General features: G+C 44.0%; 1 protein-coding gene across 3 annotated transcripts in view; it reads left to right on the plus strand.

Annotated features, from left to right (window-relative positions):
* The window catches only part of SH2B3 (SH2B adaptor protein 3), a 151114-nt gene that overhangs the window by 124860 nt on the left and 11694 nt on the right, over positions 1-14560 (plus strand). The window contains exons 3-6 of one of the 3 annotated variants that reach the window (XM_075568172.1): positions 1549-1650; positions 4706-4794; positions 8406-8494; positions 12939-13129. In XM_075568172.1, coding sequence (XP_075424287.1) covers positions 1549-1650; positions 4706-4794; positions 8406-8494; positions 12939-13129 — 471 coding nt within the window. Of the gene's footprint in view, positions 1-1548; positions 1651-4705; positions 4795-8405; positions 8495-12914; positions 13130-14560 lie in introns of all 3 variants that reach the window. The other 2 variants (XM_075568171.1, XM_075568173.1) reach the window with 2 other exon arrangements.

Raw genomic sequence — 14560 nt, forward strand, 5'->3', positions numbered from 1 at the left:
ATCAGAGGGATGGTGGGGAGATAATCGGAGGGATGGTGGGGAGGGATAATCGGAGGGATGGTGGGGAGGGATAATCGGAGGGATGGTGGGGAGATAATCGGAGGGATGGTGGGGAGATAATCGGAGGGATGGTGGGGAGGGATAATCGGAGGGATGGTGGGGAGGGATAATCGGAGGGATGGTGGGGAGGGATAATCGGAGGGATGGTGGGGGGGATATAATCGGAGGGATGGTGGGGAGGGATAATCGGAGGGATGGTGGGGAGGGATAATCGGAGGGATGGTGGGGAGGGATAATCGGAGGGATGGTGGGGGGGATAATCGGAGGGATGGTGGGGAGGGATGGTGGGGGGGAGATAATCGGAGGGATGGTGGGGGGGAGATAATCGGAGGGATGGTGGGGGGGAGATAATCGGAGGGATGGTGGGGGGGGATAATCGGAGGGGTGGTGGGGAGGGTACTCGCGGCGCCCCTCTAGGCCACGGCGCACAGATTGGGAAGCACAAATATGTTCGTTGTGGGCCCGCGGACAGCGAGTTTAACATGCTTGGTATAAGGTGTATATGGTATATGGTATAAGGTGTATATGGTATATGGTATAAGGTGTATATGGTATAAGGTGTATATGGTATATGGTATAAGGTGTATATGGTATAAGGTGTATATGGTATAAGGTGTATATGGTATAAGGTGTATATGGTATATGGTATAAGGTGTATATGGTATAAGGTGTATATGGTATAAGGTGTATATGGTATATGGTATAAGGTGTATATGGCTGTGCTTATAGTGCCGGCGACGTAACGTCGCTCCAAAAACAAAACAATTGACTCCGTTGCGAGCGCTTATAGTAAGCGTGACAGAGCGACCAAAAATTTGGAAGCGGGTAAATTTGATTTTTTCAGAGACTGTCGCCACATGTGACTGTCTCTGAACCAATCAATGACCCCGTCGCTGAAAGTTAAATTATAACTTTCGCGTGTGACATCATCGGTCGCGTCGCCGTCGCAAACACTATAAGCGCGACCTAAAAGGTGTATATGGTATATGGTGTATATGATGTATAAGGTGTATGTGGTATATGGTGTATATGGTGTATAAGGTGTATATGGTATATGGGGTATAAGGTGTATATGGTATAAGGTGTATATGGTGTATAAGGTGTATATGGTATATGGGGTATAAGGTGTATATGGTATAAGGTGTATATGGTATATGGTGTATATGGTATATGGTGTATATGGTATAAGGTGTATGTAGTGTATAAAGTGTATATGGGGTATATGGGGTATAAGGTGTATGTGGTGTATATGGTATAAGGTGTATAAGGTGTATAAGGTGCTGTGTCATTTGAATGATTTGGGTCGTTTTGTTTCATTGGGAAATAAAAGAGCCTAAATCGGATCAGCCGTTAACCCCGTAAATGCTAGTGTAGCCTGCAGTCCTAATCCGATGTGGGGTTCAGCATTGATTTTGAAGGAGATATTTATTGTGACGCAGACCCCATTAACCCCAATGCATTGCCTCCCCCCCCCCCTCCTCCCTGCAGTGTTACAGGCCGAAGCTGCGCGTCCCATGCTGCGCCGTCCAAGAGATCCGCAAATGTTCCCGCCTGGAAATGCCGGACAACGCCAACACTTTTGTGCTCAAGGTATGAAACGCAGGGAGTAGCCAAAGGGCGGCCAACTGCCGTCCTCAAGGGCCACCAACAGGTCAGGTTTTCAGGATGTCCCTGCTTCAACACAGGTGGCTCAGTCTTCACTGATTGAGCCACCTGTGCTGAAGCAGGGATAGCCTGAAATCTTGACCTGTTGGTGGCCCTTGAGGACTGGAGTTGACCACTCCTGTTGTGATACCTCTTACCGGATGCAGTGTTGCTTTATAATACAGGATATATATTTTGTTCAGGGTAACGACCCCAAAGTTGCTAAAATACTTCCCTGTTTTTATAGATATATGTAGACATGCGAGTGTGTATGTAACGCACACGCACACGCACAGGCACACACGCACAGGCACACACGCACAGGCACACACGCACAGGCGCACACGCACAGGCACAGACGCACACATGCACACACACACGCACGCTGCACTTACTTGGGCTCTGTCACAGTTTGTACACTGTGTTTATAAGCATACATCAGTACAGATATCGGGTCGGGGATATACTTTGGGTCGGGCCATAGGTCCTTTCAGTCTGTCCCATGCAAAGCTTGGAAGAGCCTCTCTCTGTATTAGACTGTGCCCATAAATGTGCTATTCACTCATCTAGTTTCATGAATGCAAAACTTGTGCTAAAGCCCAGTAACGGCGCTGCATGGACCGCAAACAGCGCCAGGTAATTATACAAGAGGACACTGCCGGTTCTGTTTCCAGTGGGAACCATAGGGCAGAGCAGGGGGCGCCCGAGCCCAGATGGGATTAAACCGCTTTCGACTGAAACCCTTGGAGAATGATCCGTAATTAAAACATTAGTCGTCATTAGCCGTCCAAATTAGCCGACACGTGACCCATAGTGAGAGTATCCGCTTCGGGAGGACCAACGAGCGGGGGACGGCGGCTGCCAAAACGCTTGAGTTTAATTAACTGAATCATGACCTCCTTTTTTAGCCTGGAAGGTTCCCAAATACAAAGGCACATACTGTACATAGGCAGACGGACACACAGAGGCAGCCCGGTATTTAACCGTTTCGCTGCCAGTGGGGTCAGTACACCGTGTAACTTTAGGGCCAGGTCATTCTGTAAGAGAGGAAACCCCGCGGCTTCTAAAACAAAACAAATCTTTTTTTTGTTTTACTAAATGTCTTTGATTACCTTTATTGAAAACTAATTTCCTAAGCTGCCGATCAATTGGTTCTCCCGTGATCGATCAGCAACATCCTGCTTCCCAGGGTTCACTAAATGGCTGCCTTTCCGTTTCAATCAGTCCTTCAGTCAGTGTAACTCAGCAGCTACAATGTATCCTGATATTACGGCAGTAACATTATCTATTGTTACAGTTTGCAGCTCAAACTGCTGGGAATATTATCAACAAATGATCACACACAGGAAAGTGTTGCAAAGATCTTGCACTGCTGGGGAGGTGGGATAAAACCTGCTATAGGAATCACAGGATGCTCAGTATATTAAAAACCCATTAAAAAGGGCATTGAGGTTGAATGATAAAATATATATTTATTTTTTTAAAGCCATAAGTATAATCTAATATTACAGAACTGATTTGGTTTAAAAAAATTAAAAAAACCACGACGCATCTTGCACGGATTGCGCCTATAGCACGGATTGCGCCTATAGCACGGATTGCGCCTATAGCACAAAGTGACAAGGATCATTTATTTAAAGTTGTTATGTATTTTTATGCAGTGAAAAATATCTTCTTACTAATGAATGTGCAGCAAATAAATATATCACTTGTGCGCACATTCACGTGTCTCGCACAGGGCTGCAATCCTGCCCTTCCCCATTATCTCCTAACACAGGGCTGCAATCCTGCCCTTCCCCATTATCTCCTAACACAGGGCTGCAATCCTGCCCTTCCCCATTATCTCCTAACACAGGGCTGCAACCCCCTGCCCTTCCCCATTATCTCCTAACACAGGGCTGCAACCCCCTGCCCTTCCCCATTATCTTTAGCATAATTAATATACTGAATCCCAATCTCTATGATTATTTATATCACTTCACATGCGTGGAAACCCCGACGCCTCTTTACGAGAGGGCGTATTTTGAGTGGGTCGCCTTTAATACGGAATATGTGGACTGACACATTAACGTTGATGCGCATGTGTGTATATCTTTAATTATATAGCGCCATCCATGTAAATAGCGTGGGACATAATATAACACAGAAAGGGGAATAAGCGCGTCAGCTATAAAACAATAGGAAAGGGGGTCCCTGCCCCGAAGAGCTTACAATCTAAGTGGGGAGAACTTACTGAGACAGTAGGGGGGTGGATAAGTGAGTCTGCAGGGGCCACGGTCAGTGTATGAGGTGTAAAGTATCAGCCACGGAGCCACTCCTATGCTTTGTTAAAGAAATGTGTTGTAAGAAAGGTCCCACAGGAGGAGAGCGGGGGCCAGTCGGATATTGAGGGGACGGACATGCCAGGGGTGCGGGGCCGAAAGAGTGAGAGAGGGGTTTTTTTTTTAAGGAGGGAGAGGGCTTTAAATGGAGCTGTCCTCTCATTGGTGCTTATTCAATATGCTGAGAAGTGGCTTCTCTGCCCAGCATGCTCTATGCTCATTAAAATGATTGGGGCTCCAAGCTTCCCATGCATGGAGAAGAGGCTCCGCAGCATGCTGGGTAATCGCTGTTGCTGCCCGGTTTGCAAATTGAAAGCCCCCCAGTATGTTTCTTTGACATCAATGTTGAGCCCCAGAGATCCGAGATAATGTCTCGTGTTCAGATTTGTTTTCCGGTTGTTGACATGCGTGATAGAGCCCCAGAGATGGGTGAGACGCCGCGGGCATGAGCTGGGCTCGGGTGCAAACGCGGTGACAGCTGAGGAACAAAAAGTTCAATCTCCCCCAAGCTTTAGAAAACAAAGATAACCCCGATGTGAGAGAAGTGTGAGAGATTGGGTTCTCGCAGCTCGGGGGAACGGGCTCCCTTTGATGTGGAGCATTGAGGTTCCGGACGGACCTCGTGCTTTCCGGCCAGAAATAGGACCTTTTCATGCTGATCCTTCTGTGTTTTGTTTTAGGTCAATGCAAGTGAAGTTATTTTTGACGCATCTGATGACCAGCAGCTGAACTCTTGGACATCAGAAATTAAAGAATGCATGAACCGCGGGTAGGCATTTTATATCGCGCTCGGCGTGAATGGCGTGAGTATGAAGAACGTAAAGCCACAAAACCAGCAACCACGAAACAGCCTCCACAAGCAGTATTAACAGTTCTAATTATATATATATATATATATATATATATATATACACACACACACACACACACACACACACACACACACACACACACACACACACACACACACACACACACACACACACACACACACACACACACACACACACACACCACCACCAACCCCCCCCCCTTCCCCTCCCCTGTATTGTAGAATATGTTGGCGTGTTCCAATCACATTGTGATTATATATGTTGGCGTGTTCCAATCACATTGTGATTATATATGTTGGCGTGTTCCAATCACATTGTGATATATATGTTGGCGTGTTCCAATCACATTGTGATATATATGTTGGCGTGTTCCAATCACATTGTGATATATATGTTGGCGTGTTCCAATCACATTGTGATTATATATGTTGGCGTGTTCCAATCACATTGTGATATATATGTTGGCGTGTTCCAATCACATTGTGATATATATGTTGGCGTGTTCCAATCACATTGTGATATATATGTTCGCGTGTTCCAATCACATTGGGATTATATATGTTGACGTGTTCCAATCACATTGTGATATATATGTTGGCGTGTTCCAATCACATTGTGATATATATGTTCGCGTGTTCCAATCACATTGGGATTATATATGTTGACGTGTTCCAATCACATTGTGATATATATGTTGGCGTGTTCCAATCACATTGTGATATATATGTTCGCGTGTTCCAATCACATTGGGATTATATATGTTGACGTGTTCCAATCACATTGTGATATATATGTTGGCGTGTTCCAATCACATTGTGATATGTTGGCGTGTTCCAATCACATTGTGATATATATGTTGGCGTGTTCCAATCACATTGTGATATATATGTTGGCGTGTTCCAATCACATTGTGATATATATGTTGGCGTGTTCCAATCACATTGTGATATATATGTTGGCGTGTTCCAATCACATTGTGATATATATGTTGGCGTGTTCCAATCACATTGTGATATATATGTTGGCGTGTTCCAATCACATTGTGATATATATGTTGGCGTGTTCCAATCACATTGTGATATGTATGTTGGTGAGAACAGATACTCCAGGACTTTATACAAACACAGAAACCATTTATTTAGCGCAGAGCAGCGCTCCGGGCCGTTCTCAGGTGCTGCGGCGAGCTGGGACGCTGCTCTGCTCGGAATAAACGCGTTGTATGTTTGTATAAATAGCAGAGGATTCCTGTTCTCACCACCTTGTATTACCATTATATTTGCAGGTGGCCCCCACGCAGTTAACTTTGTGTGTACGTGTGTGTACACACATCTATTATATAGATATATCATCTATATATATATATATATATCTATATATCACTTGTGAGCACATTCACGTCTTAGACAGGTCTGCAACCCTGCCTTTCAATCATTATCACCTAGCATACAGTGCTTCCACTGCTGCAAGGGATTGTGGGAAATTATATGCAAATGAGCACACGTGTCACCGTTTGCTTGAAATCCATTTTTACATGGAACCCTTACAAGCTAATGCTCTGCTGTTCACACAGCTTCTAAGCACAGCATGGGATTTGATGCAAAGCTAATCAATATATCTATATCTCTATCTCTATATATCTATACTAGCTTTAACAATACGCTGTCCTTGTATTGGTACCTGAGGTGTAGGAAGAAATGGATTTGCTATCCCACATTAGTACAGGCTTCCTGGTCCCTCGGGAACAGACTTGGCATTACCCAGCCCTCCGTGCAATGCGTTTTCACCTCCGGTAGCGAAGGGTTAAGTAAAGCTGACTGCCAAGGAAGGCCGCAGTTGTGCGCGGCGCCCCCTGCTGCCCCGGGGGCAGGTAGCAAGCACGGTGCTGACGGTAGCCGTTTCTCTGGCAGGAAGCTGAGGAAGTGCATCTTGACCTGTGCGGGTTTGCATACGGTACGGGGCCTGCTCAGCGCTCTGCTGGAAGCCTTTTCCTGTTATTGAAATACCAAGAACTCTGTTAGCAATTAATCACGATGTGATTTCCAGAGCGCCGGCGCCGTCAGCACCGCCTCCGGCAGCGCCGCCTCCGGCAGCACCGCACCGCTTTCCCTGCACTTCCATGAATTAAAAGGACGTTTCCGGGCCAGGTCTGCGAGATCCTGGTCTGGCTCAGTGACGCATTTCTCACTTCAGACACGCATCCTGAGACGTACGTGTGTGTGTGTGTGTGTAGAGATAGATGTGTGTGCGTATATAGATATAGATTTGTGTGTGTAGATATAGGTGTGTGTGTGTGTGTGTATATATATATATATATATATATATATATATATATATATATATATATATATATATATAGCTGTGTGTGTGTGTGTGTGTGTGTGTGTGTGTGTGTGTGTGTGTGTGTGTGTGTGTGTGTGTGTATATGTGTATGTACAGTGTGTATGTATGTACAGTGTGTATTATTGGCCTCTCCCTTGGCCAGATTAGCTGGGGGTGTGTTTTTGGTGACAAGTACCTCTCTAGAGCAGTTTTTCAGCATGCAGTAATAACCTGTCCTTGTAATTACCATCTCTTCAGTGTACCTGTGACCTGTGACCTGTGATCAGTGTACCTGTGACCTGTGACCTGTGATCAGTGTACCTGTGACCTGTGATCAGTGTACCTGTGACCTGTGATCAGTGTACCTGTGACCTGTGATCAGTGTACCTGTGATCAGTGTACCTGTGACCTGTGATCAGTGTACCTGTGACCTGTGATCAGTGTACCTGTGATCAGTGTACCTGTGACCTGTGATCAGTGTACCTGTGACCTGTGATCAGTGTACCTGTGATCAGTGTACCTGTGACCTGTGATCAGTGTACCTGTGACCTGTGATCACAGCGGCACACCGCGTCTGTGCACCAGTTCCGTCCGAGACCCAGTGACCCTCACCATCAGATCTACTGATATTCTGCAGCCATACTAAGTCTATTTGCCGCTTCTAGCTGCCGTGCGCTGCTGGTCAGCGCCGCTATGCAAACCCCAGGGCAGGAGAGATTTGTACAGTTGGTACCAGGGGGTCCAGCAATGCAAAGCACTTTGTTGCAGAAATGAAAGGGTAAAAACATTTCTTGGCAACAGTAACGCTAACCAGGCACATGGGAATTACCCGAACATCTGCACAGTGCTTCATCGCGACTTTAACACAGATGCAGATTAATGTCACTGCCCGATCTGGCTTATCGCACCAGAAACCGGAGGCGGCGAGCATTGGGAATGCTGAGTATCAACCAAGCATGTGAATGTATGCTTATTACTGATCTACAAAGTGCAACAGTACAAAATGTAACGCTGATAAAGGTATCGCTCTGTGCAGCACGCGGGGAGAAAGTGCCGCTGTGACTTTGTGGTGTTACTTTGTCACAGAGCGGTGCTGGCCACATTTTCAGCCTCTCCCTTGTGGGACCGTGTGACTGATAGCTATAGGACTTCAGTTTGCAATGGGGGATGTAATCTGCATGGTGTAGCAGCAAGTTACACAATATAACGATGGTTCTTCCCATACTAGGGCTGAAGAGACAGATGCAGCGATGCAAGTCACCTCCAACTCAGACACAATATCCGCCACAGCCGGCAGCACCGACTCCATCATCCAAGGTTAGTTCTTGTTGCTCGGTCTGGAAAAGATGATGTTGCCCGATGATGTGGCTTTTCCTGGTGGTTGTAGGTTAGGGGTCAAGAGCCCGAGATGCAGGGGTTTAAGGTGCAATAAGATGTCTTATTTAAAAAGAATAACCATTCATTGCATTTACCTTGTAACAAAGCCTTGTATACAATGCACAGTGTCTTTCTATTGGTTGTAAGCAGCGAGCGTTCAGATTGCTTAGGCCAGTGTTTTTCAACAGGGGTTCCTAAGGACCATTGGATTTCCCAGCACCCCTAAAGGGCTCTGTGTGCACCCCTAAAGGGCTCCGTGCAATTGTCAGGTAATTTAAAAATGTTACCGCATACAGAAGAATTTACAATGCATGTGATCTCAGACGCGCTATTAGAGAGGGTTGGGGTTCCTTACAATGCATCTGATCTCAGATGCGCTATTAGAGAGGGTTGGGGTTCCTTACATTGCATCTGATCTCAGACGCGCTATTAGAGAGGGTTGGGGTTCCTTACACTGCATCTGATCTCAGATGTGCTATTAGAGAGGGTCGGGGTTCCTTACAATGCATCTGATCTCAGATGCGCTATTAGAGAGGGTCGGGGTTCCTTACATTGCATCTGATCTCAGGCACGCTATTAGAGAGGGTTGGGGTTCCTTACACTGCATCTGATCTCAGATGTGCTATTAGAGAGGGTCGGGGTTCCTTACATTGCATCTGATCTCAGGCACGCTATTAGAGAGGGTCGGGGTTCCTTACAATGCACCTGATCTCAGACGTGCTATTAGAGAGGGTCGGGGTTCCTAACAATGCAGCTGATCTCAGACGCGCTATAAGAGAGGGTTGGGGTTCCTTACAATGCATCTGATCTCAGACGTGCTATTAGAGAGGGTTGGGGTTCCTTACAATGCAGCTGATCTCAGACGCGCTATTAGAGAGGGTTGGGGTTCCTTACAATGCAGCTGATCTCAGACGCGCTATTAGAGAGGGTTGGGGTTCCTTACAATGCATCTGATCTCAGACGCGCTATTAGAGAGGGTTGGGGTTCCTTACAATGCATCTGATCTCAGACGCGCTATAAGAGAGGGTTGGGGTTCCTTACAATGCATCTGATCTCAGACGTGCTATTAGAGAGGGTTGGGGTTCCTTACAATGCAGCTGATCTCAGACGCGCTATTAGAGAGGGTTGGGGTTCCTTACAATGCAGCTGATCTCAGACGCGCTATTAGAGAGGGTTGGGGTTCCTTACATTGCATCTGATCTCAGACGCGCTATTAGAGAGGGTTGGGGTTCCTTACAATGCATCTGATCTCAGACACGCTATTAGAGCCACGCTGCTTGGGTTCCTCAGAATGTCACAATATAATTTTGGGTTCCTTAACCAAAAAAAGGTTTAAAAAAAAAAAAAAAAAACACTGGCTTAGTCAATCAGCACCAGATTCCTAGAATCTCCCACCTCTCTATTCAGTATGTATATAGATTGTAATATCTCAGTATGTATATAGATTGTAATATCTCAGTGTGTATATAGATTGTAATATCTCAGTGTGTATATAGATTGTAATATCTCAGTGTGTATATAGATTGTAATATCAGTGTGTATATAGATTGTAATATCTCAGTGTGTATATAGATTGTAATATCTCAGTGTGTATATAGATTGTAATATCTCAGTGTGTATATAGATTGTAATATCTCAGTGTGTATATAGATTGTAATATCTCAGTGTGTATATAGATTGTAATATCTCAGTGTGTATATAGATTGTAATATCTCAGTGTGTATATAGATTGTAATATCTCAGTATGTATATAGATTGTAATATCTCAGTATGTATATAGATTGTAATATCTCAGTATGTATATAGATTGTAATATCTCAGTGTGTATATAGATTGTAATATCTCAGTGTGTATATAGATTGTAATATCTCAGTGTGTATATAGATTGTAATATCTCAGTGTGTATATAGATTGTAATATCTCAGTGTGTATATAGATTGTAATATCTCAGTGTGTATGTAGATTGTAATATCTCAGTGTGTATATAGATTGTAATATCTCAGTGTGTATGTAGATTGTAATATCTCAGTGTGTATATAGATTGTAATATCTCAGTGTGTATGTAGATTGTAATATCTCAGTATGTATATAGATTGTAATATCTCAGTATGTATATAGATTGTAATATCTCAGTGTGTATATAGATTGTAATATCTCAGTATGTATATAGATTGTAATATCTCAGTATGTATATAGATTGTAATATCTCAGTATGTATATAGATTGTAATATCTCAGTATGTATGTAGATTGTAATATCTCAGTATGTATATAGATTGTAATATCTCAGTATGTATGTAGATTGTAATATCTCAGTATGTATGTAGATTGTAATATCTCAGTATGTATGTAGATTGTAATATCTCAGTATGTATGTAGATTGTAATATCTCAGTATGTATATAGATTGTAATATCTCAGTATGTATATAGATTGTAATATCTCAGTATGTATATAGATTGTAATATCTCAGTATGTATATAGATTGTAATATCTCAGTATGTATATAGATTGTAATATCTCAGTATGTATATAGATTGTAATATCTCAGTATGTATATAGATTGTAATATCTCAGTATGTATATAGATTGTAATATCTCAGTATGTATATAGATTGTAATATCTCAGTATGTATATAGATTGTAATATCTCAGTATGTATATAGATTGTAATATCTCAGTATGTATATAGATTGTAATATCTCAGTATGTATATAGATTGTAATATCTCAGTATGTATATAGATTGTAATATCTCAGTTTGTATATAGATTGTAATATCTCAGTATGTATATAGATTGTAATATCTCAGTATGTATATAGATTGTAATATCTCAGTATGTATATAGATTGTAATATCTCAGTATGTATATAGATTGTAATATCTCAGTATGTATATAGATTGTAATACCTCAGTATGTATATAGATTGTAATATCTCAGTATGTATATAGATTGTAATATCTCAGTATGTATATAGATTGTAATATCTCAGTATGTATATAGATTGTAATATCTCAGTATGTATATAGATTGTAATATCTCAGTATGTATATAGATTGTAATATCTCAGTATGTATATAGATTGTAATATCTCAGTATGTATATAGATTGTAATATCTCAGTATGTATATAGATTGTAATATCTCAGTATGTATATAGATTGTAATATCTCTAAGTGCCCTTCTGTGCGTTTTGATGGTCACTGGTCTTCGCTTTGCTGTCGCTCCCTGGGAAGGCTGCCATGGCGGCCATATTTAGCAGATCCCCTAAACGAACATGTCAGGCGTTTACTGAAATAGGAAACGGCTAGAGGGTTTGTGATAACAGAGGGCACGGCCCAGAAGGCTAATTCTAACGAAAATGATGCTTTCCGTGGTAACGGAGCACGGGTTACGCAGAAATGCGACATAGTCCGACGCTACGTAGGGTCGTTTCTTATTCGGCTTTTTCCTCTGCTAGAGACAATACCACGGGGTCCCATAGAGGTCATTAAGAGCCCTGCAAAGGTCTCATTACAATAGTGGTTAATCCAGGAGCGGCCAACTCCAGTCCTCAAGGGCCACCAACAGGTCAGGTTTTCAAGATATCCCTGCTCTAGCAGAGGTGGCTCAATCAGTGGCTCAGTCTTCGACTGCACCACCTGTGCTGTAGCAGGGATATCCTGAAAACCTGTCCTGTTGGGACAGTACTACAAACAGCTTATCAATGTAATTTGCTTCCTTAGCACAATTCAATCACTTAACATATTTGTAATTTTGTTTGGCTATGTTCTCCTTTAATCTCCTCCGCCGCTTATTGTTCTCTCTCGTTATCTCTTTGGCTAATGATAGCAGGATCAGTTTCGCAAAGCAGCACAGGATAAACAATTGGCCTATATGTATACCAGTCTTATCATGAAACAGATTAGGTGAAGCTCTCCTACTGATCTGTTTTACTGCACAGACATTAAAAGCAAAAGATATTGTTTCATGGTGCCAATTATCTACATTTAACCCATTAAACACTACCTCTGTGACTAGGCCATTGTAATCCTAGTAAAGGCTGGTCAGTCAGGGAGTGTAAGGGTTAAGGTTTGACGCCCCTTTCATCTTGATACAGTGAATATAGATTCTTGATGTTGGTCTTTGGACACTGAAGAGAAGGATTTGTTTTAATCAACAATTCAACAATCCAATAAAAGTGGGCTTCATTAAATGGCGTCTCGGGGTTGTGGAGTGTCTATGAATAATATAAGGTCATTGATCCTATAGCATTGGCAGATATTGTTTATTATCCTCAAATAGTTGCAGAGACGACGTTATAAAGTAACAAAATGAACGTGTGGGCGTCTAATTCCGTTTCCGTCTTGTTGTTCCCACCAGGGGCGGCGCTCTTTGTGCCTCCAGAACAGTGTTGCCACAAAACTGACCATTTTCTCGCTGCGTACCCATGGTTCCATGGGCCCATCTCACGGATCAAAGCCGCTCAACTGGTGCAGTCGCAGGGCGCTGAAGGACACGGCGTTTTCCTCGTGAGACAGAGCGAGACACGCCGGGGAGAATACGTCCTCACTTTTAATTTCCAGGGCAGAGCAAAGGTATTGCGCCGCGCAGCTTGTGAATGTCCAGTTTCGGGTCTGTGAAAAGGAACGCAGGATCTCACATATAAATCCCCAGCTTGCCCACTGGTCAGACCGCTAGGGTTTGTATCCGTCAGCGAGGGTTAAGGTAAGAACGCTAAGTTCAGACAACAAAACACCCTCCCTGTGCTTAACATTATTAGTTATTTATTTTATTTATTTATAAAATGTGTTACCAGGAAGTAATACATTGAGCGTTACCGCTCGTTCTCACGTATGTCCTGGGCACAGAGTTATAACAGTACGTGGTTACATTAAAAGAACGGAGGTTATACAGTCACACACAGGCATTTCATGCACAGATAGAGTTGGAAAATTGGGCGCAGGGAATAAAGGGCCGGTGAGTTTCAGATTGAAACATCAGCAAACGGATCACACCCTTTGGCTGCGCCGAAGGCTGCCCGCCTTTGGGGCGACACAGATGTAAATTTGGGTGGTTGAGATTCAATGCAGCTGTGAACAGAAAGTTCTTTGTGTTCTCTTTCCTCATTAACATTCCAGTGGGTGGGGCTGACATTCCACAAAGTACCAGCGTTAACCCTTAGCATGCTGGTCCTGTGCAGGGGGGAGCAGCACTTGTGGATCCCCATCAGGCTGTCCGTCCTTGGGGAAACGCAGATGTATACTGGGGTGGTTGAGATTCAATGCCAACATTTTAATAATGATAGCGCTTTTCTCCCAGTGGGAAACAAAGCGCATTACAGTATTGTGCGCGGGACGCAGCACATAGGAATATTACACAGGCCCTGCCCAGGTGAGCTTACAATCTATATTTTCTGGTGCCTGAGGCACAGGGAGATAAAGTGACTTACAAAAGGAGCTAACAGCGGGAATTGAACCAAGGTCCCCAGATGCAAACTCTGTGTCATTGTTTTACAGGGTATGGGGCTTTACTCGGGGGCTTTACTCGGGGGCTTTACTCGCTGAGCCGCTCCTACAATGGAGATGTGTTCTCTATAACAATGAAATGACACTCACACAGGCGTCAGCGTAAGAAGTTGTCGGTTCTCTTTGGTGCGATCACAGTTTGTGCCGGTATTATTTAATGTACAAAACTTCCGGTCCGAAAGAAGCCAACTGCGCAGTGTGTCCCCAGCCGGACACGTGTCCCCAGCCGGACACGTGTCCCCTCACTAGCTCATTGTGTCCCCAGTCGGACCCGTGTCCCCTCACTAGCTCATTGTGTCCCCAGCCGGACCCGTGTCCCCTCACTAGCGCATTGTGTCCACAGCCGGACCCGTGTCCCCTCACTAGCGCATTGTGTCCACAGCCGGAGCCGTGTCCCCTCACTAGCTCATTGTGTCCCCAGTCGGAGCCATGTCCCCTCACTAGCGCATTGTGTCCACAGCCGGACCCGTGTCCCCTCACTAGCTCATTGTCCCCAGTCGG

The sequence above is a fragment of the Ascaphus truei genome, chromosome 13, assembly GCF_040206685.1.
Source record: "Ascaphus truei isolate aAscTru1 chromosome 13, aAscTru1.hap1, whole genome shotgun sequence".
NCBI classification, from domain to species: Eukaryota; Metazoa; Chordata; class Amphibia; order Anura; family Ascaphidae; genus Ascaphus; species Ascaphus truei.